Source organism: Mobula birostris, chromosome 25, assembly GCF_030028105.1.
Source record: "Mobula birostris isolate sMobBir1 chromosome 25, sMobBir1.hap1, whole genome shotgun sequence".
In the NCBI taxonomy this organism is placed as follows: Eukaryota; Metazoa; Chordata; class Chondrichthyes; order Myliobatiformes; family Myliobatidae; genus Mobula; species Mobula birostris.
The window spans coordinates 3,907,284-3,931,599 of NC_092394.1; the positions used below are offsets into that span (position 1 = coordinate 3,907,284).

General features: G+C 46.8%; 1 protein-coding gene across 2 annotated transcripts in view; it reads left to right on the plus strand.

Annotated features, from left to right (window-relative positions):
- smtnl (smoothelin, like) overlaps positions 1–10,165 on the plus strand; it is a 36,216-nt gene extending 26,051 nt beyond the window's left edge. The window contains exons 5-8 of one of the 2 annotated variants that reach the window (XM_072242869.1): positions 1,659–1,829; positions 4,655–4,775; positions 8,165–8,316; positions 9,832–10,165. In XM_072242869.1, the coding sequence (XP_072098970.1) occupies positions 1,659–1,829; positions 4,655–4,775; positions 8,165–8,316; positions 9,832–9,958 (571 nt within the window). In that variant the 3' untranslated portion in view covers positions 9,959–10,165. The remainder of the gene's footprint in view (positions 1–1,658; positions 1,830–4,654; positions 4,776–8,164; positions 8,317–9,831) is intronic. The other variant, XM_072242870.1, reaches the window with a different exon arrangement.
- The last annotated feature ends 14,151 nt before the right edge of the window (positions 10,166–24,316 follow it).

A 24,316-nucleotide genomic window follows, 5' to 3' on the forward strand; every position in this document is an offset into this window, starting at 1 on the left:
GAGAGTGGCAGAGGGTTCCCTCTCTGACTGGAGGCCTGTGACTAGTGATGTCCCACAGGGATCAGTGCTGGGTCTGTTGTTGTTGGTCATCTATATCAGTGATCTGGATAATAATGTGATAAACTGGATCAGCAAATTTGTGGATGACACTAAGATTGGGGGTGTAGTGGACAGCAAGGAAGACTATCAAAGCTTGCAGCAGGATCTTGACCAGCTGGAAAAATGGGTTGAAAATGACAGATGAACTTAATGCAGACAAGTGTGAGGTGTTGCACTTTTGGAGGGTAGGTCATACATGGTGAGTGGTAGGGCATTGAGGAGTACAATAGAACAGAGGGATCTAGGAATATAAATTTATAACTTTTTAAAAGTGGTGTCACAGGTAGTTTTGTAATAAAAGATTTTGGCATATTGGAGTTGGGATGTTATGTTGAAGTTTATAAGATGTTGGTGAGGCCTAATTTGGAGCATTGTGTGCAGTTTTGGTCATCAACCTACAGGAAAAATGAAAATCAGGTTGAAGGAGAGCAGAGAAAATTTCCAAGGATGCTGCTGGGACTTGAGGACCTGAGTTAAAGGGAAAGATTGAATAGGTTAGGGGGCCATCTCTATTCCTGAGGAGACTGTGGTCCTTTAACATCTGCCGGACGATGCTGAGGATGTTCTACGAGTCTGTGGTGGCCAGTGCGATCATGTTTGCTGTTGTGTGCTGGGGCAGCAGGCTGAGGGTAGCAGACACCAACAGAATCAACAAACTCATTCGTAAGGCCAGTGATGTTGTGGGGATGGAACTGGACTCTCTCACGGTGGTGTCTGAAAAGAGGATGCTGTCTAAGTTGCATGCCATCTTGGTCAATGTCTCCCATCCACTACATAATGTACTGGGTGGGCACAGGAGTACATTCAGCCAGAGACTCATTCCACCTAGATGCAACACAGAGTGTCATAGGAAGTCATTCCTGCCTGTGGCCATCAAACTTTACAACTCCTCCCTTGGAGGGTCAGACACCCTGAGCCAATAGGCTGGTCCTGGACTTATTTCATGATTTACTGGCATAATTTACATATTACTATTTAACTATTTATGGTTCTATTACTATTATTATTTATGGTGCAACTGTAACGAAAACCAATTTCCCCCGGGATCAATAAAGTATGACAATGACTATGACTTAGAACATAGAAGACTGAGGAGAGATTTGATAGAGGTAAACAAAATTATGAGGAGTATAGATAGTGTAAGTGCAAGCAGGCTTTTTCCATTGAGATTGGGTGAATAGGTAATGGGTTAAGGGTGAAAGGTGAGATGTTTAAAGGGAACATGAGGGAGACCTACTTCACAGAGGATGGTGAGAGTGTAGAACGAGCTACCAGTGCAAATGGCAGGTGTGGGCTCGATTTCAACACTTAACTGAAGTACATGGATGGGAGGAATATGGAGGGCTATGGTCCGAGTGCAGGTCGATGGGACTAAGTAGATTAAGGTTCAGCACATATTAGATGGGCTGAAGGGCCTCTTTCTGTGCTATAGTTTTCTATGACTTTATAGTAATTGTATGTATTGCACTGTGCTGCTGGCAAAAAAAAACAAACAAATTTTACAATGTATATCAGTGAAAATAATCCTGATTCTTATGTGCTGGTCTGTTTCCCCACAGTGTCCTCGACCTTTATCCAGGCGTGAACTCCAAACCACGGTCACCACCACCAACAGCACCTCGCCAGGGGGGGAAGAGGCCTCAGCTGATGCGGTCACAGACACTGCCGCGAACATCAGCACCCCAGTCCAGAAAGGCACTCTTTGAGAAGTTTGAGCCAGAAGGCAGCAGGTTAGAGCTCAGCCCACAACACAGTAGACAGGGAGGGTAGTACTCACTCTCATCTTCACAACCTGGGGCCCACGGATCCCTCGGTTAATGATGGGGTCCACAGCATAACAAGGGTTGCGAACCCCTTTCTTAAACCCAAGAGATTCAGCAGATGTTGGAAATCCAGAGTAACACAAAGTGCTGGAGGAACATAGCAGATCAGGCAGTATCTATGGAGGGGAGTAAGTAGTCATTGTTTCGGGCCGAGACCCTTCATCAGGACTGGAATGGAAGGGAGCAGAGGCCAGAATAAGAGGTTAGAAGGAGGAGTACAAGTTGGCAGGTGATAGGTGAGACCAGGTGAGGGGAAAGGTGGGTGGTATGAGTGGGAAGCTGGGAAGGTATTAGTGGAAGAGGTAAAGGGCTGAAAGGAGGGGAACCAGATGGAGGTGATGGGCAGAATAGGAGGGGTGAGATAGGAACCACAATGCGGAATGAAAAAGGAGAGGGGTGAGAAATTATTGGAAGTTAGAGAATTGGATATTCATGACATCAGGTTGGAGGCTATTGAGACAGAATATGAGGTGTTGCTCCTCCAACTTGAGTTTGGCTTCATCATGGCATTAGCGGAGGCCATGGGCCTTGTCAGAATGGGAATGGAAAGTCGAATTGAGGCAACACTTACAGTATGCTGGAAGAACTCAGCAGGTCGGGCAGCATCAGTTAGAAACGATGAGTCGATGTTTCGGGCCGGAACCCTTCGTCAGGACAGAAGAATGAAGGAGGGGGAAGGATTTGAAGAATGCTTGTAGGTTCAGTTGAAAGACTAGTAATTTGAAAGACACAGGGGTGGGGGAGGGAAAGCATTGACGTCATAGGCAGGAAAACAATGGGTAGTAGAAGGAGGAGGCGGAACCATGAGGGAGGTGATAGGCAGCTGGGGGAGGGGGCCCACCGGCCTCCGGATCCAGCACATTATCCTCCGCAACTTCCGCCACCTTTGACAGGACCCCACCACTAAGCACATCTTTCCCTCTTCACCCCTCTCCGCTCTCCGCAGGGATCGGTCCCTCCGCGACTCCCTTATCCGCATGTCCATCCCCACGGATCTCCCACCCGGCACTTATCCCTGTAAGCGCAAGTGCTACACCTGTCCCTACACCTTCTCTCTTGCCACCATTCAGGGCCCCAAACAGTCCTTCCAGGTGAGGCAACACTTCACTTGTGAGTCTGTTGGGGTCATCTATTGCATCCGGTGCTCCCGGTGTGACCTCCTCTACATCGGTGAAACCCGACGCAGATTGGGGGACCGCTTCGTCGAGCACCTCCACTCCATCCGCCACAACAGACAGGATATCTGCTTCCCACTCCCATTCAGATATGTCCATACATGGCCTCCTCTACTGCCATGATGAGGCTAAACTCAGGTTGGAGGAACAACACCTCATATACTGTCTAGGTCATCTCCAGCCCCTTGGTATGAATATAGAATTCTCCAACTTCCGGTAATTCCCTCCCCCGCCTCCCCCCCCAGCTGCCTATCACCTCCCTCATGGTTCCACCTCCTTCTTCTACTACCCATTGTTTTCCTGCCTATGATGTCAATGCTTCCCCTCCCCCACCCCTCTATCTTTCAAATTACTGGTCTTTCAACCGAACCTACAAACATTCTTCAAATCCTTCCCCCTCCTTCATTCTTCAGTCCTGACGAAGGGTTCCGGCCCGAAACATCGACTCATCGTTTCCACTGATGCTGCCCAACCTGCTGAGTTCTTCCAGCGTACTGTAAGTGTTGCTTTGATCCCAGCATCTGCAGATTATTTTATGCTTAGGAAGTCGAATTGAAATGGGTAGCCACTGGGAGCTCCTGCTTTTGTGGCGGACAGAGTGAAGTGGTTTTCGAATCTGTGTCAGGTTTCACTGATGTAGAAGAGGCCGCACCAGGAACACAGGTACAGTAGATGTCACTCACATCTGGAGCTCTGCGTTACTCTCTGTCCGAGACTGCCCTGTTTTACAGCCCCCTGCCGGACTCAACAGCACAGGAACCCCGGTGCAGATCTCAGTGTGGTGTATATAGTCCCTGTGACACTGGCATCACAGAGGGAGGGTCACACCGTGGGGGAGTGGTACTGAGGGAGGGTCACACTGTGAGGGGTGGTATTGAGGGAGGGTCACACTGTGGGAGGGGTGGTACTGAGGGAGGGTCACACTGTGGGAGGGGTGGTACTGAGGGAGGGCCACACTGAGGGAAGGTCACACTGTGAGGGGTGGTATTGAGGGAGGGTCACACTGTGGGAGGGGTGGTACTGAGGGAGGGTCACACTGTGGCGGGGTGGTACTGAGGGAGGGCCACACTGAGGGAAGGTCACACTGTGAGGGGTGGTATTGAGGGAGGGTCACACTGTGGGAGGGGTGGTACTGAGGGAGGGTCACACTGTGGCGGGGTGGTACTGAGGGAGAGTCACACTGTGGGAGGGGTGGTACTGAGGGAGGGTCACACTGTGGGGGGGTGGTACTGAGGGAGAGTCACACTGTGAGGGCTGGTATTGAGGGAGGGTCACACTGTGGGAGGGGTGCTATGTGGGAGGAAGTGGTACCAAGGGACAGTCAGAAATAAAATACAAAATTATATATCCACACAAAATACTGACCAGGCTAGGGTGAAAATGCAGGAAACGGGATTCATTGAGATATCTTTCAAAGGTCCAACACAGTTATGATGGGCCAAATGGACTTCCTGTCACTGGGTGCTGCTCGAGGGGCAGTTCAACTGGGGATAGCCAGGCTGACAACAGTGGCGGGCAGAGGGTATGGTTCACTTTGTCTGTTTCCTCGTTCCTCAGGGGGAGAGTCGGAGTTTCAAAGGGAAAGCTCCAGAGGTCACAGAGTTTTGGAGTGGCTAGTGCGAGCAGCATCAAACAGATCCTCCTGGAGTGGTGTCGCTCCAAAACGATAGGGTACAAGGTGAGACGGAAGGAGACAGTTGCAACTGACGCACCCAGTTGATTCTGCGGGCAGTACGGTAGTGTAGCAGTTAGTGTAAAACTACTACAGCACCAGCTATTGGAAGATTAGGGTTCATTTCCCACTGCTGTATGGAATTTGTGACCCTGTGGAAAATTTAGAGAGGGTGCAGAGGACATTTACCAGGATGCTGACTGGATTAGAGAGTGTGTCTTATCAGGAGAGGTTGAGTGAGCTAGGGCTTTTCTCTCTGGACCGAAGGAGGATAGAATATATAAGATGACATGAGACATAGGGTGGACCGTCAGAGACTTTATCCCAGGGTGGAAATGGCTAAAATGGTCATAACTTTAAGGTGATTGAAGGAAAGTATAGGGGGGAATGTCAGAGGAAGATTTTTTTTACACAGAGACAGGTAGTTTCTGGACTGTTCTATATTCTACATAACATTAGCCAGGCTACACTTGGAGTTTTGCATGTACAGTAGTTCAGAATCAGGTTTAATATCACAGGCATATGTTGTGAAAGTTGTTAACTTTGCAACAAGCAGAACAATGAAATACATGATATTAGAGAAAAAACTATGAATTACAGTAAACATATTACAGTAATCCATTCAGAAAATCTTCTGGCAGAGATGAAGAAGCTGTTCCTGAATCATTGAGTGTGTGTCCTCAAGCTCCGGATGGTAATAATGAGAAGAGGGCATGTCCTGGGTGACGGGGGTCCTTAATGAAGGACGCCACCTTTCTGAGGCACCGCTCCTTGAAGATGTCCTGCAGACTACGGAGGCTAGTGCTCATGATGGGGCTGACTAATTTAACCCCTTCTGTTCTGGACGCAGAGTTTCAGATTGATGGGTTCACCATATACCTCTCCGTAGTTCAAAGTTCAAAGTAAATTTACGTTTGTATTATCAAAGTACATATATGTCACCATTAACAATCCTGAGATTAATTTTCCTGTGGACAGACTCAATAAATCTAAAGAATAATAACCATAATAGAATCAATGAAAGACTGCCCAACAAGGGTGTTGAACCAGTGTATAACAGACAACAAATAATGCAAATACAAAAAGAAAAGATAATAATAAATAAATGAATAAGCAATGAGTATCAAGAATATGAAATGAAGAGTCCTTGAAAGTGAGTCTGTTGTTGTGGGAACATTTCAATGAGGGTATCCCCACGGGTTCAGGAGCCTGACGGTTGAGGGGTAATAACTGTTCCTGAACCTGGTGGTGTGGGACCTGAGGCTCCTGTACCTTCTTCCTGATGGCAGAATTGAGAAGAGAGCACATCCTGGGTGGTGGTGAAGGTGGTGGGGGGAGGGGTTTCTCTGACGATGGATGCTGCTTAGTGGAGGGGGATGGCTTTACTCATGATGGACTGGACCACATTCACTACTTTTTGTAGGATCTTACATTCAAGGGCATTGGTGTTTCCATTCCAGGCTGTGATACTCTCCATCACATATCTATATAAATTCTAGTTTCACATTACAGGCAAAGTTGTGATTAAGCTGGAAAGGGTGTGGAAAAGATTTACAAGGACTTTATCTGGAACGGAGGGCTTTAGTTATAAGGAGAGATTGGATAGGTTGGATCTGTTGAAGGAGGATAAAGAGTGACATGATAGAGCTAAATAATATTGTAAGAGGTGTGGATATGATAAACAGCCAGTCATTGTTTCTCACAGTCATGATGTGCCATGTCAGATGACATCATCGTTATATGCCATGTCAGATGACATCATCGTTATGTGCCGTGTCCGATGACATCAGCGTTATGTGCCGTGTCAGATGACATCATCGTTATGTGCCGTGTCAGATGATGTAGGTGATTATGGTGACCATGATTGTTCTTGGCAAATTTTTCGATAGAAGTGGTTTGCCACTGCCTTTTTCTGGGCAGTGTCTTTACAAGACAGGTGACCCCAGCCATTGTCAATACTCTTCAGAGATTGTCCGCTGTCTGTGGTCGCATAACCAGGACTGGTGATATGCACCAGCTGCTCATATGACCATCTGCTCCCATGGTTTCACGTGACCCTGATCGGAGGGTGGGCTGCTAAGCAGGTGCTACACCTTGCCCAAGGGTGGCCTGCAGGCTAGCAGAGGGAAGAAGTACCTTGCACTTCCTTTGGTAAAGACCTATCTCCACCCCGCAACCCACTTCTGATAGTAGGCTGTCTAAAACTGGAACGCATAGGTTTTAAAGTGACAGCCAGGAGGTTTAAAGCTGAGGACGAGGAGTGAAGGGTGAGATTGACCTTGGACTAGGTTAAAAAGTCAGCACACATAGTGGGTTGAAGAGCCTGGACTGTTCTATGTTATTGAACAGTTGGTGTCTGGAATGAATTACCAGAAGAGGGCAAGTGGGATTAGTGTGGGTAGGTGTGGACAGGTGTGATGGCCAGTGAGTGGGATTAGTGTGGACAGGTGTGATGGTCAGTGAGTGGGATTAGTGTGGACAGGTGTGATGGCCAGTGAGTGGGATTAGTGTGGACAGGTGTGATGACCAGTGAGTGGGATTAGTGTGGACAGGTGTGATGACCAGTGAGTGGGATTAGTGTGGACAGGTGTGATGGTCAGTGAGTGGGATTAGTGTGGACAGGTGTGATGACCAGTGAGTGGGATTAGTGTGGGTGTGATGACCAGCAGATCTATTGGGCTGAGGGGTCTGCACAACTGTAAACAGGACAGTGCCGAGGGAGCTTTACACTGGATCTAATCCATGCCTGTCTTCAGACTCTAATGGGAGGGAACTTTGCCTGTATCTGGGTCTAGTCTATGTCTGTTTCTGTGTCTAGTCCGTGCCTGTGTCTGTGTTAGTCCGTGTCTGTGTCTGGTCCATGTCTGTGTATTGTCATGTCTGTGTATAGTCCGCGTGTATGCCTGGTCCGTGTCTGTGTTTTGTTATATCTGTGTCCAGTCCATGTCAGTGTCTGTGTCAGGTCCATGTCTGTGTTTAGTCATGTCTGTGTCTAGTCCGTGTCTGTGTTTAGTCATGTCTGTGTCTAGTCCGCATGTATGCCTGGTCCGTGACTGTGTTTAGTTATATCTGTGTCCAGTCCATGTCAGTGTCTGGTCTGTGCCTGTGTCAGGTTCGTGTCTGTGTTTAGTCCGCGTGTATGCCTGGTCCGTGTCTATGTCTAGTTATGTCTCTGTCCAGTCCGTGTCCGTATATGTGTCTAGTCCATGTCCATGTATATGTCTCGTCTGTGTCTGTGTCTAGTTCATGCTGTCTGCTCTGAGAGTCATAGATGAAAGAATGTAAAGAATTACTCTACCACCAGCCAGGACTGAGTAGCTGGGATGGAAACTATTGTTAATGACTGAGCCTTTGTACTCGGATATGGATTGTAAATTTCAAATGTTTCTCTGCAGCTCATTGACATCCAGAACTTCTCCTCCAGTTGGAGCACTGGAATGGCATTCTGCGCCCTCGTCCACTCCTTCTTCCCTGAGGCTTTTGACTACAATGAGCTCAATCCCAGCGACCGCAAGCACAACTTTGAGCTGGCGTTCGGCACGGCTGAGTGAGTACCATCCCCGTATATCAGGGGCCATAAACATGGGGGGGGCGGGTAGACAATCGAACATACAGGGACCACAATCCTTGGAGCCTGCTGGGGATTGTGATGCACTCTGCAGTTGAATATCCCCACTAATTCTGACTGTGTTGGGTACGAGGCTAGGACCTTTGCACATAGTTAAATGTTTCCTGTATTAAAACAAAGAATGGTTGTTTGGAACATAGAACACAGAACAGCAGAATACAATATGGACCCTTCGGCCATGATGTTGTGCTGACCTTTTAACGTACTCCAAAATCAATCTACCCTTTCCCTCCCACCTAGCCCTCCAATTTTCTACCATCCATGTGCCTCTCTAAGAGTTTCTTAAATGTCCCTGATGAATCTGCCTTTACCACCACTCCCGGCAGGGTGTTCAACACATTCACCATTCTCTGTGTGAAAAACTTACCTCTGACATCCCTCTATATTTTCCACCAATCGCCTTAAAATGATGCCCCCTCACCTTAGCCACTTCCACTCTGAGACAAAGTCTCTGGCTGCCCACTCAATCTAGCCTCTTACCATCTTGTAATTATCCCCAGTGTGCGACGAATGGGGCTGCAATGTGATCAACATTTCCACGTACTTGGAATCTGCTCTGACATGTTGTTTAGGACACAAAATGCAACAAAAACAGACACATTCAACAACTACAAAAATTGAAGATTATATAAAAATGAAGTTAGAGGTTAACTTCTTGTGGGGTTGTCTGGATGCTCAGGAACTAGCTGTAATCTGAGGGAGGATCTCATTGAAATCTATCAAATGTTGAAAGGCCTGGATAGAATGGATATAGAGAGGATGTTTCCAATGGTGGGGAAACCAGAGGGCACAGCTTCAGAATAGAGGGACATCCCTTTAGAACAGAGATGAGGAATTTCTTTAGCCAGATGATGGTGAACCTGTGGAATTCATTGCTGCAGACGGCTGTGGAGGCCAAATCATTGGGTATATTTAAAACGGAGGTTGATAAGTTCTTGATTAGTTAGGGTGTCAAAGGTTACGGGGATACGGAGGGAGAATGGGTTTGAGAGGGATAATAAAAGCCATGATGGAACGATGGAGAAAACTCGATGGGCTGAATGGTCTCATTCTACTCCCATGTTTTATGGTCCTGCCTGAAGGGGTCATGGATTTGAGCTTCATTCCACAAGTCCAACACCTCCAATGCCAGCAACATTTGAGGGACCATTTTTGGGAAGTTAAATACAGTCTCCTCCCCTCTCGGGAGGTTATTCCCACCATGCTGGAAGGCAGGAGAGCTCCCCTGAGGCTCTGGCTGTCACTGTCCTTCAACGACCACCACCAAACCTGGACCACCGGTCATTATCACACCACTCTCCAGAACCTTGCCCTGCAGAGACAGCCGCCTGACAGGCTCCCTCTCCCTCAGGGACAACCCCGAGGTATTGTAATGTCGGCAGAGGCTGGGGAAGTGCTGTAGGAGTCAGAGTCTTGTTTTTTCTCATGTTACAGGAAGCTGGCACACTGCGACAGGCTAATTGAAGTGGAGGATATGATGGCGATGGGGAACAAGCCCGACCCCATGTGTGTCTTCACCTACGTCCAGTCGCTCTACAACCACCTGCGCCGCTTTGAATGAGCCCACCCCCTTGCCAGAGCGGTGACCAAGCAGCACTGGTAATCCCAGCTCCAGGGGCGCGGTACCAGGGGATGAACAAATCCCGAACACCATCTCCCGCTGACACAGGGTACAAGCACCCAACGCAGATTGCACCAGGATCGTCCTGACCCACTCTGAAGTAGCATCTTACTTTAAAGATTACAATAAAAAGAAATTTCACTTGTATTGTCAGGAGAACTTTCCGTACGAAACCAACTCTGAAATTTGGTGGCAGGCAGTGAGAATTGCTGTTGTCTCAGGGTGATTCTTTAGCTTTCTGTCCTGAGATTTCTCAGCAACACACACAATGCTGGAGGAACTCAGCAGGTCAGACAGCATCTATGGAGGGGAATTAGCAGTCAACGTTTTGAGCCAAGACCCTTCCTGGAGGTCCTGATGCAAGGTCTTGACCAAAATGTCAACCATTTATTCTCCTTTGTAGATGCTGCCTGACCTGCTGAGTACTAAGATAAGACTGAGGCTTTATAAAGCATTGATCAGACCATGTCTGGAGTATTGTGATACTGTCTATCATTCTATATATCTATCCACCCAACCTATGCCTCTTATCAACTTGTACACCTCTATCAAGTCACCTCTTATCCTCAGTACGGTGCAAACCACACAAGTTACAATAGAAATATCAAATAAATAAATAAACAGATCAAAGAGAGTGAAAAATAGTAAGGTAGTGTTCACAGACCATTCAGCAGTCCCGTGTCAGAACTCACAAGTTGCCACCTGCTGCAAAAGGGCAACAATCATAATGGTGCCCAAGAGCAGGGTGAACTGCCTTATCAACTACCATCGAGTGACACTCACATCTACGGTGCTGAGGAGCTTTGAGAGGCTGGTTATGTCCAGAACTAACTCCTGACTCAGGAAAGACCTGGACCCGCTGCAATCTTCCTATCACCACAATAGGTCTACAGTGGATGCAGTCTCATTGCCTCTTTGAGTACTGTACCTGGACAATGTGTCAGACTGCAGTTTATTAACTACAGCTCAGCATGTAACACAAACATTCCTAGAGTTCTGATCAAAAAGCTCCAAAACTTGGGCCTCTGTACCTCCCTCTGCAACTTACACACCACAAGGATGTGTGCTTAGCTCATTGCTCTACTCTCTCTACACCAATGACTATGTGGCCAGGCACAGCTCAGATGCCATCTATAAGTTTGCTGATGTTGGTGGAATTTCAGATGATGACAAGGAGGCGTACGGCAGTGAGATAGATCAGCCAGCTGAGTGATGTCACAGCAACAACCTCGCAATCAACATCAGTGACACCGTAGAATTGATTGGGACTCCAGAGAGGGTAAGATGAGGGAACACACACCAGTCCTCCCACAGGGATCAGAAGTGGAGAGAGTGAGTAATTTCAAGTTCCTGGATGTCAATATCTCTGAAGATCTAACCTGGGCCCAACATATCGATGCAGTTTCAAAGAAGGCACAACAGCAGCTACATTTCAGTAGGAGTTCGAGAAGATTTGGTATGTTACCAAACACACTTACAAATTTCTTTAGATGTATCGTGGAGAGCATTCTAACTAGCTGCATGGGTGGTGGGTGGGGGGGGGGTGTGCAGTGGCTACTGCACAGGATTGGAAAAGGCTGCAGAAAGTTGTAAATTTACTCAGCTCCATCCTGAGCACTGGCCTCCTGAACATCCAAGACATCTTCAAAGAGCAGTGCCTCAGAAAGGCAACGTCCGTTATTAAGGACCCCCATCACTCAGGACATTCCTCTCCTCATTGCTACCATCAGGGAGAAGGTACAGGAGCCTGAAGGCACACACTCAATGATTCAGATAGATAGATAGACATACTTTATTGATCCTGAGGGAAATTGGGTTTTGTTACAGCTGCACCAACCAAGAATAGAGCATAAATATAGCAATACAAAAACTACAAACAATCAAACAACAATATGCAAACTATGCCAGATGGAAATAAGTCCAGGACCAGCCTACTGGCTCAGGGTGTCTGACCCTCTACGCAAGGAGCTGCAAAGTTCGATGTCCACAGGCAGGAACACCCAGTGTTGTATCTCGGTGGAATATGGCCGGAGTCCAAGAGCAAAAAGTTCAATATCCGGGCTACAAACACGTTCCTCGATCGTAATATGACCAGGATTGCATCATCTGTTGTTAACCAGAACAGTAAGCCCCCGACTCCTTTACGCTTACCGCTCTCAGTGCACTTCTGGTCAGACTGAACGATCTGGAAGCCCTCCATTGAAAAGTTTTGGTCGGGTATATTGTCGTGCAGCCATGTTTCAGTAAAACACATAACACTGCTCTCCTGAAATGTTCTCTGACTCCCGGCTAGCGCCGTCAACTTGTCCATTGTCAGGAACAGCTTCTTCCCCTCCACCATCAGATTTCTGAATGGGCGCTGAACCCATGAACACTACCTCACTACTTTTAAATTTGTTTTAATTTTCACGCTACTTATTAAATTTAACTGTTTAAATATATATATATATATATATACACCTCTTACTGTATTTTACAGATTTGTTATACATTTCAACCAACTGTTGCCACAAAACAACAAATTTCATGACATACGCCAGTGGTTAAACCTGATTCTGAATCTGCATTTCACTGGCTATTTTGGGAACATGGAAGGGGACGTAGACCTGGAAATCTGCCCTCTCGAGTTCCTACTAAGCATGTTTATTAAGCTGTCCATGAAATCATGTCAGACAAGCACGGATGAGAAATAGCTCCTAACATGTTGTGTTGAAACCAAGCAAAACGCTGCCAAGACAGGAGACATGAGAATCCATGAGAAGAGCTCGGAAGAGTCTACAGGGAGCAAGGTAGCTCCTGCCTTGTATCACTCACCTTTCACTGGAACTAGTGGCCCAAAACATCAGATCCGTTTCTCCCTCCATAGGTGCTGCCTGACCAGCTGCGGTTTTCCAACGTTTATTCGATTGTGGACAAGACCCGCTCTTCTCCAGTTCGAAACCCTATTAACTGTTGCTTAAAATGTGCTGTCCTCTGTCGGCTGCACGACATGGATCTGAGAGGACTGCTTCAAAGTACATTAATTATGTACACAGAATACAACTCTCTCCAGATTTGTCCTCCCGCAGGCATAGAACGTACAGGCCATTCGGCCCATGGTGTTGTGCTAATCTTTTAACCTACTCTATCAATCTTGGCCGGCTGGTGGTGTAGTGGCATCAGCACCAGACTTTGAAGTGAAGGCTCCCGAGTTCGGATCCAGCCGGCTCCCTTGCACGCTTTCCATCGATGCGGGGTTGAGTGTCGAGCTAGCAACTTGACCTCGTAAAAATAAAGCCTGCTTAAAAAAACGCCGTCAAATGACAGCGTCCCGATGACTCCACTCAGAGTTAAGGGCTTTCTTCTTCTATAAGCTCAATCTAACCATATGGACCTCTATTTGCCAATCTAAAACTCTCTAAATGTCCTTTATGTGTCTGCCTCAACCCCTGACAAGGTGTTCTACATACCCACCTTTCTCTGTGTAAAAAGCCTACCTCTGACATCACCCTCCCCCTCGATTTAGGTATTTCCACCCTGGGAAAAGGACTGATTGTCCACTTGATCTATGCCTCTTATCATCTTGTACACCTCTACCAAGTCACCTTTTATCCTCCTTCACTCTGAAGAGAAAAGTCCCAGCTCGCCCAACCTTTCCTCATAAGATATGCTCTCTAATCCAGGCAGCATCCTGGTAAATCTTCTCTGCACCCTCTCTAAAGCTTCCATATCCTTTCTATAATGAGGCAACCAGAACTGAGCCAATACTACAAGTGTGGTCTAACCAGAGTTTTACAGAGCTGCAACGTTACCCTGTGGCTCTTGAACCAAGTCCCCTTACTGACGAGGATCATCACAACATATGCCTTCTTAACCACCTATCAACTTGGGCAGCAACTTTGCAGGATCTTTGGATGTGGACTGCAAGAGCCTCCTTTCCTCCACATTGTTAAGAACTCTGTTATTGACCTTGTACTCAAGAATTGTTTCCACCCTTCCAAGGGGGAATCAGCACTGCACCTTCCTTGCAGACCTGTTTCCCTGCAGCGTCCTTGACCTATACCCAGGTATGAGCTCCAAACCCTGGCCACCACCCGGCCCACAATGTTATGCTAACCTACGTTAACCTTCTCCCCAATCAGTCCAAACCTTCTCCCCAATCGGTCTAAACCTTCTCCCCAATCGGTCTAAACCTTCTCCACAATCAATCTAAACCTTCTCCCCAATCAGTCTAAACTTTCTCCCCCATCAGTCTAAACCTTTTCTCCTACATCACCAACAACCCTCCATTTTCCTTACATCCAATTAATCTTAAATGTTCCTAATATACCTACCTCTACCAGCACCCCTGTTAGTACATTGCAGGCACCCATCTCTCTCATAAACACAAAAGATTCTGCAGATGCTGGAAATCCAGAGCAACACACACAAAATGTTAGAGGAACTCTGCAGGTCAGGCAGCATCTATGGAAAGGAATAAATAGTCAAGATTTTGGGCCGTGACCCTTCAACAGTACTGGAAAAGAAGGCAGCAGAAGCCAGAGTAAAAGGTGGGAGAAGAGAGAGGACTACAAGCTGGCAGGGGATAGGTGAGACCAGGTGAGGGAGAAGGTGGATGGGGCAAGATGGGTTGTAGCCAAGTAGATGATAGGTGGAAGAGGTAAACAGCTAAAGAAGGAATCTAATAGGAGGGAAAACTGGACCATGAGAGAAAGAGAAGGAGGAGGGACACCAGAGGTGATGGGCAGGTGAGGAGAAGAGAAGGGGTGAGAGGGGAACCAGAATAGAGAATGGAGAAAGAGAGAAGGAGGAAGGGGAGAAATTACCAGAAGCTAGAGAAATTGATTTTTTTACCATCATGTTGGAGGCAGATGGAAAAAGAGGGAAAGTGGGTGGGGAGTGGGAAATCTGTGCTAAAAAACAAGCCCTGACATCTCCAGTAAATTTCCTCCATTTGCCTGATGGTTTGCTCATCGCCAAGCGTTAATCAGGCCTTGGGGGAGTGTGGATCTGCATCACGCACAGTAGATTTGGCAGTAACTACTGTGGACTTGAGCAACATTAGCAGATCTGAAGGATTCAATATTAAGCAGAACTAAAAAGAAGAACAGTAACGGGAAGTTCAAATTACAGACAGACACAGTACAGAACCAATTCCAATGATGGGAAGTTAGAATTACAGGCAGACAGAGTACGGAACCAGGACCAATGATGGGAAGTGAGGATTCCAGACAGACAGAGTATGGAATGAGGTCCAACAATGGGAAGTGAGGATTCCAGACAGACACAGTATGGAATGAGGTCCAACAATGGGAAGTTAGAATTACAGGCAGACAGAGTACGGAACAAGGTCCAACGAGTCCATACTGACATCAAACAGCCACCTTTATAAATGACATACACTGAGTGAACACACAATGGGTCCTGGAGAGGGTGAGGCATCAGAACTGGCGGCTGTCTGCTCATTGTGTGTGAAGTGTTGCTCTGTGGCAACAGCTGCTCAATTAGGATTTATTTATCACGTGTACGTGGAAACATTCAGTAAAGTGCGTCATTTGTGTCAGCAACCAACACAAGCTGAGGATGTGCTGAGGGCAGCTTGTAAGTGTCGCCACACATTCCGGCGTCAAAATAACATGCTTATCATGCTTGGCAGAACAAAACAAGCTACAACAACAACAACAAAATCAAAATAACAGCAGCAAAAAAAACCCAATTTCCTCCCTCACACACACCCACAGAGAAAAGCATCCAACACCAGGACAGGCTGCCTCCAGGCCTGAGCCGGACTTGCAGACATCAGGCCTCCAACATCCGGACATGCCATCCCAAGGGTTTCAACCATCAGTGATCAACTTCCGGACACGCCAACGTCAGGCTTGGACCTGCTGGCTACGACCTTCAGTATCGACCCCAAAGCTCGCTGATTATGGGACTTTGTACTGGGGTCGCAAGGACCTCTGACCCCTGCAGTTAACCTCACTCTCCTAGCAGGCTGACTTGGTTGTTGGAGAGGGTATTCTGTAGAGTGCCAGTTTTCAGTGGAACCATCTACTACAGCTTGGTGGAGATGGTCTGGGTGTGATGGAGAACCTCTGGGTAGCCTCCAACCTGATGGCATGAACATTGACTTCTCAAACTTCCGCTAATGCCCCACCTGCCCCTCGTACCGCATCCATTATTTATTTATATACACACATTCTTTTTCTCTCTCTCCTTTTTCTCCCTCTGTCCCTCTGACTATACCCCTTGCCCATCCTTCGGTTCCCCCCCCTCCCCCTTTTCCTTCTCCCGGGGCCTCCTGTCCCATGATCCTCTCATATCCCTTTTGCCAATCACCTGTCCAGCTCTTTGCTCCATCCCTCCCCCTCCTGTCTTCTCCTATCATTTTGGATCTCCCCCTCCCCCTCCAACTTTCAAATCTCTTACTAGCTCTTCCTTCAGTTAGTCCTGATGAAGGGTCTCGGCCTGAAACGTCGACTGTACCTCTTCCTAGAGATGCTGCCTGGCCTGCTGCGTTCACCAGCAACTTTGATGTGTGTTGCTTGAAATTCCAGCATCTGCAGAATTCCTCGTGTTTGCATGATGACATATAAAGCTAATCTTTAAATCTCTTTATTAGAGTTGGGAGCTGAGCTATTCAGCATATTTACTAATGACTGAAGGGCTGTACTCTCACTGTTGGCATTGAGACAGCAGTGACGAACAGTTTCGAAGGAAGCATTACATTACAAATGGACATTAACAGTCCAAGCGAGCAGCGGCTGGAGTAAACCAGATACACCAGCTCAGACCACTCCCCTGGTTACTGAATGCCCAGAGATATTTACTCTGTAAACAACCACGATTAAGTTCCATGGGGTCGTATTAAGTTTGAGGCTTCTGCCACCTAAGTTATTGCCTGCAGTTTTAAACAGTGACCATGGCAACACGTATGGCCATTTGCTGACTTTCCCTAGACAAACTGCGAAGTGATTGCCCTATCTGGACTCCTCTGGGTATCCATCACAACCTGTCAACAGTGCAAATGTCACACCCACACAGATTTGCAATGACATTTAAAACTTTGACAAACTTCTCTAGATGCGCAGTGGAGAGTATACTCACTGGTTTCATCACAGCCTAGTATGGAAACGCCAATGCCCTTGAACAGAAAATCCTACAAAAGGTAGTGGATACAGCCCAATCCATCATAGGTAAAGCCCTCCCTCCCATTGAGTACGTCTACATGAAAAACTGTCACAAGAAAGCAGCATCCATCATCAGGGACCCCCACCACCCAGGACATGCTCTTTTCTCACTGCTGCCATTAGGAAGAAGGTACAGGAACCTCAGGACTCACCACCAGGTTTGGGAACAGTTATCACCCCTGAACCATCAGGCTCTTGAACCAAACATCATTGGCCCCATCATTTAAATTTTCCCACAACCTATGGCCTCACTTTCAAGGACACTTCATCTCATGTTCTCGATATTTATTGCTCAGGCCATATGACATAGGAGCAGAATTAGGCCATTCAGCCCATCGAGTCTGCTCCACCTTCCATCATGGCTGATCCCGGGTCCCATTGAACCCCATACACTTGCCTTCTCACCATATCCTTTGATGCCCTGACCGATCAGGAAACTATCTTCCACTTTAAATATACCCATGCATTTGGCCTCCACCGCAGTCTGTGGCAGAGCATTCCGCAGATCCACGACTCTCTTGCTTAAAAAATATCATCCTCGTGAACCTCTTCTGGACTCTCTCCAATGAGAACACATCCTTCTGAGATATGGGGCCTGAAACTGTTGACAAAACTCCAAGTGCAGCCTGATTAGTGTCTTATTAAGCCTCAACATTATCTCCTTGCTTTTATATTCTATCCCCCTTGCATTTGCCTTCTTTACCACAGACGCAACCTGTAAATTAACCTTCTGGGAGTCTTGCAAGAGGGACTCCTAAGTTCCTCTGCACCTCTGATGTTTGAACCTTCTCCCCATTTAGATAACAGTCTGCACTATTGTTCCTTTTACCAAAAAGCTTTATTGTACACTTCCCAACACTGTATTCCATCTGTTACTTTTTTGCCCATTCTTCCAATTTGTCGAAGTCCTACTGCAATCGCATTGCTTCCTCAGTGCTACCTACCCCTCCACCTACCTTTGTATCATCCACAAACTTTGCAACAAAACCATCAATTTCATTATCCAAATCAATGACAAACAATGTGAAAAGTGACCCCTGAGGAACACCACTAGTCACAACAGCCAACCAGAAAAGGCCCCCTTTATTCCCACTCACTGCCTCTTGCCTGTCACCCATTCCTCTATCCATGCCAGTATCTTTCCTGTAACGCCATAGGATTTTATCTTGTTAAGCAGCCTCATGTGTGGCACTTTATCAAATGTTTTCTGAAAATCCAAGTAAATGACATCTACTACCTCTCCTTTGTCCACCCTGCTGATACCTCCTCGAAGAATTCTAGCATATTTGTCATGCAAGTTTTCCATTTACAGAAACCATGCTGACTTTGATTTATGTTATCATTAGTCTCCAAGTACCCCGAAAACCTCATCCTTAATAATGGACTCTGTAAGTGTCGCTACACTTTCAGCACCAACATAGCATGCCCATAATTTACTAACGCTAACCCGTACATCATGGAGTGTGGGAAAAATCTGGAGCACCCAGAGGAAACCCACATGGCTACAGAGAGAACGCACAAACTCATTACAGAGAGAGGTGGGAGTCAGACCCTGATGGGTGGTCGCTGATGCTGTAAAGCAATTGTGCTATCTGCTATGCTATGATGTGCCCTAACAACTTAACCACGGCTGCAACTGATCTCATGTACAGCTACCAGGTGTGATGTGATGCCTCTTACAGCTGAACAGCCTTCTCCTGGTCACAGGTTCACACCTAATAGGCCTAGATATAGAGAGGACGTTCCCAATAGTAGGAGAGTCTTGGACCAGAGGGCACAGCCTCAGAATAGAGCAGAGATGAGGAGGAATTTCTTTAGCCAGAGAGTGGTGAATCTGTGGAATTCATTGCCATAGACAGCTGTGGAGAGCAAGTCGGGTATATGTAAAGCAGAGGGTGACAGGTTCTTAATTAGTAAGTGTGTCAAAGGTTACGGGAAGAATGGTGCTGAGAAGGAAAATAACTCAGCCATGTTGGAATGGTAGAGCAGACACAATGGGCTGAATGACCACATTCGGCTCCTATGTCTTATTGAATTGAAGTTATTACTTACATCCTTCATATACATAAGGAGTAAAAATCTTTACATTATGTCTCCGTCTAAATGTGCAATTTATAGTAACATAATAAATAGTATGTACAACAGGACAGTCAATATAACATAGAAATACCGTTGTATCAGCAGGAATTAATCAGTCTGACAGCCGGGTGGAAGAAGCTGTCCCGGAGCCTGTTGGTCCTGGCTTTTATGCTGTGGTACCGTTTCCCGGATGGGAGCCACTGGAACAGTTTGTGGTTGGGGTGACTCAGGTCCCCAATGATCCTTCAGGCCCTTTTTACACACCTGTCTTTGTAAATGTCCTGAATAGTGGGAAGTTCACATCTACAGATGCGCTGAGCTGTCTGCACCACTCTCTGCAGAGTCCTGTGATTGAGAGAAGTACAGTTCCCATACCAGGCAGTGATGCAGCCAGTCAGGATGCTCTCAATTGTGCCCCTGTAGAAAGTTCTTAGGAGTTGGGGGCCCAAACCAAACTTCCTCAACCGTCTGAGGTGAAAGAGACGCTGTTGTGCCTTTTTCACCACACAGCCAGTGTGTACAGACCACGTGAGATCCCCGGTGATATGTATGCCGAAGAATTTAAAGCTGTTCACCCTCTCAACCCCAGATCCATGGATGTCAGTAGGGGGTTAGCCTGTCTCCATTCCTCCTGTAATCCACAATCAAATCCTTTGTTTTTGCGACATAGAGGGAGAGGTTGTTTACTTGACACCACTCTATCAGGGTGATGACTTGTTATTATTTGAGATTAGGCCAATCAATGTAGTGTTGTCAGCAAATTTAATTAGCAGATTGAAGCTGTGGGTGGCGACACAGTCATGGGTTATACAGAGAGTAAAGGAGGGGGCTTAGCACAGTCTTGAGGGGTTCCTGTATTGAGGGGTTGAGGGTCAGAGGAGCAGAGGTGAGGGAGCCCACTCTTACCACCTGCCAACAATCTGACAGGAAGTCTAGGATCCAACTACACAAGGCAGGGTGAAGGCCGAGGTCTCTGAGCTTCTTGTCGAGCCTGGAGGGAATTACAGTGTTGAATGCTGACATATTAGTCCAAGAACAGCATTCTCACATACAGTAAGCATATGGTCTTAAAATAAACCATATTTTCTCCTAGCTGCCTGGTTCAGACGCTTAGTTGGGAGGCTGTTGTGACTAGTTTCTCTCCAATATACACAGAGTGAAGCCCACTGTGTAGGTAACTAGAGGCCTTCCACCAGCACCATGCCATGAAGTGACACAGCACTAACCACTTATCTCTAATCCCATTTACCTGTATTTTTAGTCAAAATAACAAAGAATTATAATGAATATAGAGGAAAGAAATAGGACACTTGCCTCATTGTAATAATGTTTGCGCTGTGTGAGGCTGCTGGTATTTCTCCCGCTGCCTCTTTGCCCTGCAGTGACACTGTCCACCCTCTATTCCTTTAGGTACTAGGCTACTTCAAAGTTCAAAGCAAATTTATTATCAAAGTACATAAGTAGTTAATATGTCCTTCGCCTGAGCGGGCGGGTTTCCTCCGGGTGCTCCAGTTTCCTTCCACATTCCAAAGACATACCGAGCAGTAGGTCACTGTACATTGTCCTGCAATAGGCCGCGGTCAAGTAGGTGGATTGTTGGGTGGTGCGGTTCACTGGGCCCAGAGGGCTTGTCCCGTGCTATATCTCTAAATAAATAAAGTTTATGTCACTATATACTACCCTGAGATTCATTTTCTTGCAGGCATTCACAGTAGAATCAATGAAAAACTACAAAGACTGAGAACCTCTGAGCAAAAGAAGAAAAATTGTGCAAACACAAAAAAGTAGTAACTAGTATTGAGAACGCGAGTTGTAGAGTCATTGAAAGTGAGTCCATAGATGTGGAATGAGTTCAGTGCTGAGGTAAGTGAAGTTTTCCATGCTTGATGGTTGCAGGGTAATAACTGTTCCTGAAACTGGTAGTGTAGGATTTGAGGCTCCTGTACCTCCTGCCTGATGGTGGCTGCATGGCCCAGATGGTGGGTATCCCTGATGATGGATGCTGCTTTCTTGTGGCAGTGCTTCTTGCACATGTGCTCAATCATGAGGAATTCTCTTTCCCTTAGACAACTTGCTATTCAGCTCAACCACTGCCCGTGGCAGCAAGTTTCAAAGCACAGAGTGGAGGAGTTTCTTATTTCCCTGTTGGATCGATACCTAATAAATTTCATTAACTAATAGGTTACTAGTTGGGAATTCTTTCACAGCCTGGGTTTGTGAAAAATCAGTTGCTTAGATTCAGATTCATTTATTTATCATATGTACATTAAAACATATAGTGAGATGTCGTTTGAGTTAACAACCAACACAGTCCAAGGATGTGCTGGGGGCAGTCCGCAAATGCCCCCACACATTCCAGCGTTGACGTAGCATGTCCACAATGTTCAACAGAACAACACAAGCTGCAACACAGCAGTACTAACAATGACAAAATATCAAATCAAGTCCCTTTTCCACCCAATTACACACACAGATAGGCCTTGAACCCCAGAACAGGCCACCTCCAGGCCTGCAGTTCTTGGCCACAGACTCACAGATATCTGGCCTCCAACCTCCAAAGACTAACTCGGTCTCACAGGGCTACAGATATCAGACATCCCACCTCTCCCGGAAGTTCCAGGAGTCTCTCGCATATTAATAGTGGCTCCCTGATGCCCGCAAATTATATACAATATCACGGAAATCAATTTTTTTGAGAGCAAACAAGAGAAAGCAAGAGAAAGTGAGAGAGAGAAAGCAAGCGGGAGCGCGAGAGTGTGTGTGAGTGAGAGAGAGAGAAAGCAAGTGAGAGAGCGAGCAAGCGACCACGAGAGAGAGAGCACGAGCAAGAGAGAGCGAGAGCGCGCCATGGCAGAGTGTTACAAAAAAAAAGAAAATATAAAACGTACGTCACCCCAGACTACACTAAAGTGTACCCCTGCCTAAAAAGGGTCAAAATAATGACAGTGTTGCTCACTGCACCGTTTGCAACAGTGACTTTTCTATTGCCCATGGTGGGTTAAGACTGTAAAAGACGTGTTGAGGTGAGTTTAACAGGTGTCATTCGTTCATTAGCATAGCTAATGTTATTTAAACTAGCTGGCCAGCTGCTAAGGAGCTACTCTGTTGCAGACACCCCACCTATCATGGAAGGTCTGGGAGTCTTCCGCAAATTGATGGTGCTACCTCCCTGAAATGAGTTTTTGCAGGATGGGATGTCTGAGATATCGACCTTCCAACTTCAGACTTTGCTGAACTCTGGGTATTAACCCCAAGACTCAGCGATCACAGGTTTGACCCTCAGGACTCACATGGACCCCGGTGACCTGCTCTGCCTATCTACATCACAGCCTCCAGAGTAATTCACTTGTTGCCAAGTCCTTTGCAACACGAAAGACCGTTAACAATTGCAAATACTTTCTTTTGTTGTGTTAAGTGAGCAGTCAGAACAGGGAGCCAGTGAGCTACAAACAATGGAGCTGATAATTGCTCTTTCGCAGAAAAAGCAAAAGGTCACCACCCCTCCAGGACCAGCCCTCTGTCTTTCAACATCAGCTGCCACTGCAAGAAGCAGCCAGAATATAAATGGGAACATCAAGAAGCACTTTTACCTTCGGATGTTCAGGATCGACGTCCTGGGATGAAGTCCAAAACTGGAGGCTCAATGTCTGTGAGTCCGAGAATCCGGGGCCAAGGGATGGAGGCCCGAACATGGCCTACCTGGGGTTGGAGACCTGAGTGGGTGGGAAGGTGGGAAAGGGGCTCGCTTTACTGATGTTGTCTTGTACTTTTGATACCGATTGTGTTGTTGCTGCTGAACATTGTGGACACGCTGTGCTGGCACTGGAATATGTGGCAACATTTGCAGTCTGCACCCCGCCCCCCACCACCACCACATCCTTGGAATGTGTCGGTTGTTAACGAAAACAACACATCTCACTGTATGTTTTGATGTACATGTGATAAGTAAATGAATCTGAAACAATTGTTTACTTTTTATCAGAATATTGGAGGTGGGAGGAGTGGGAATGATCCAGGAGATAGGGGTGGGGAAGAATTAGTCTGACGGGTAGCTCCAGGGATACAGACAAGAGTGAGGTGTTTGCACTTTTATAGGACCAACCAGGGTAGGTCTTATACAGTGAATGGTAGGGCACTGAGGAGTACAGTAAAACAAAGGGATCTGGGAATGAACCATTGAAAGAGGCATCACAGGTAGACAAGGTTGTAAAGAAAGCTTTTGGCACATTGGCCTTCATAAATCAATGTATTGAGTATAGGAGATGGGATGTTATGTTGAAGTTGCATAAGACGTTGGCGAGATCTAATTTGGAGTACTGTGTCACTATCGGTCACCTACCTGCAGGAAAGATGTAAGGTTGAAAGAGAGCACAGAAAATTTACAAGGATCTTGCCAGGTCTGGAGGACCTGAGTTATTAGGAAAGATTGAACAAATTAGGACTATTCTTTAGAACATAGAAGATTGAAAGGAGATTTGATAGAGGTAAACAAAAGCAGGCTTTTTCCATTGAGGTTGGGTGGGACTACAACCAGAGGTCATGGCTTAAGGGTGAAAGGTGAGAAGTTTAAGGGGAACATCAGGGGAAACTTCTTCACTCAGAGTCGTGACAGTGTGGAATGAGCTGCCAGCACAAGTGGTCCATGAAACTTGATGTTAACGTTTAAGAGAAATTTGGATAGGTACATGGATTGTAGGGATGTTCAGGGCCTTGGTCCTGGTGCAGGTCGATGGAAGGAGGCATTACTTCTCTATGACTCTAAAAGTTACTGGGGCACGGGTCCCACACACGCTGACCCTCACTGGGGGACAGTCCCACACACACACTGAGCCTCACTGGGGGACGATCAACACACACACATTGACCCTCACTGGAGCACGAGTCCCACACACCCACTGACTCTCACTGGGGGACGGTCCCACACACACACTGACCCTCACTGGGGGACGATCAACACACACACATTGACCCTCACTGGGGGACGGTCCCACACACACACACTGACCCTCACTGGGGGACGGTCCCACACACACACTGACCCTCACTGGGG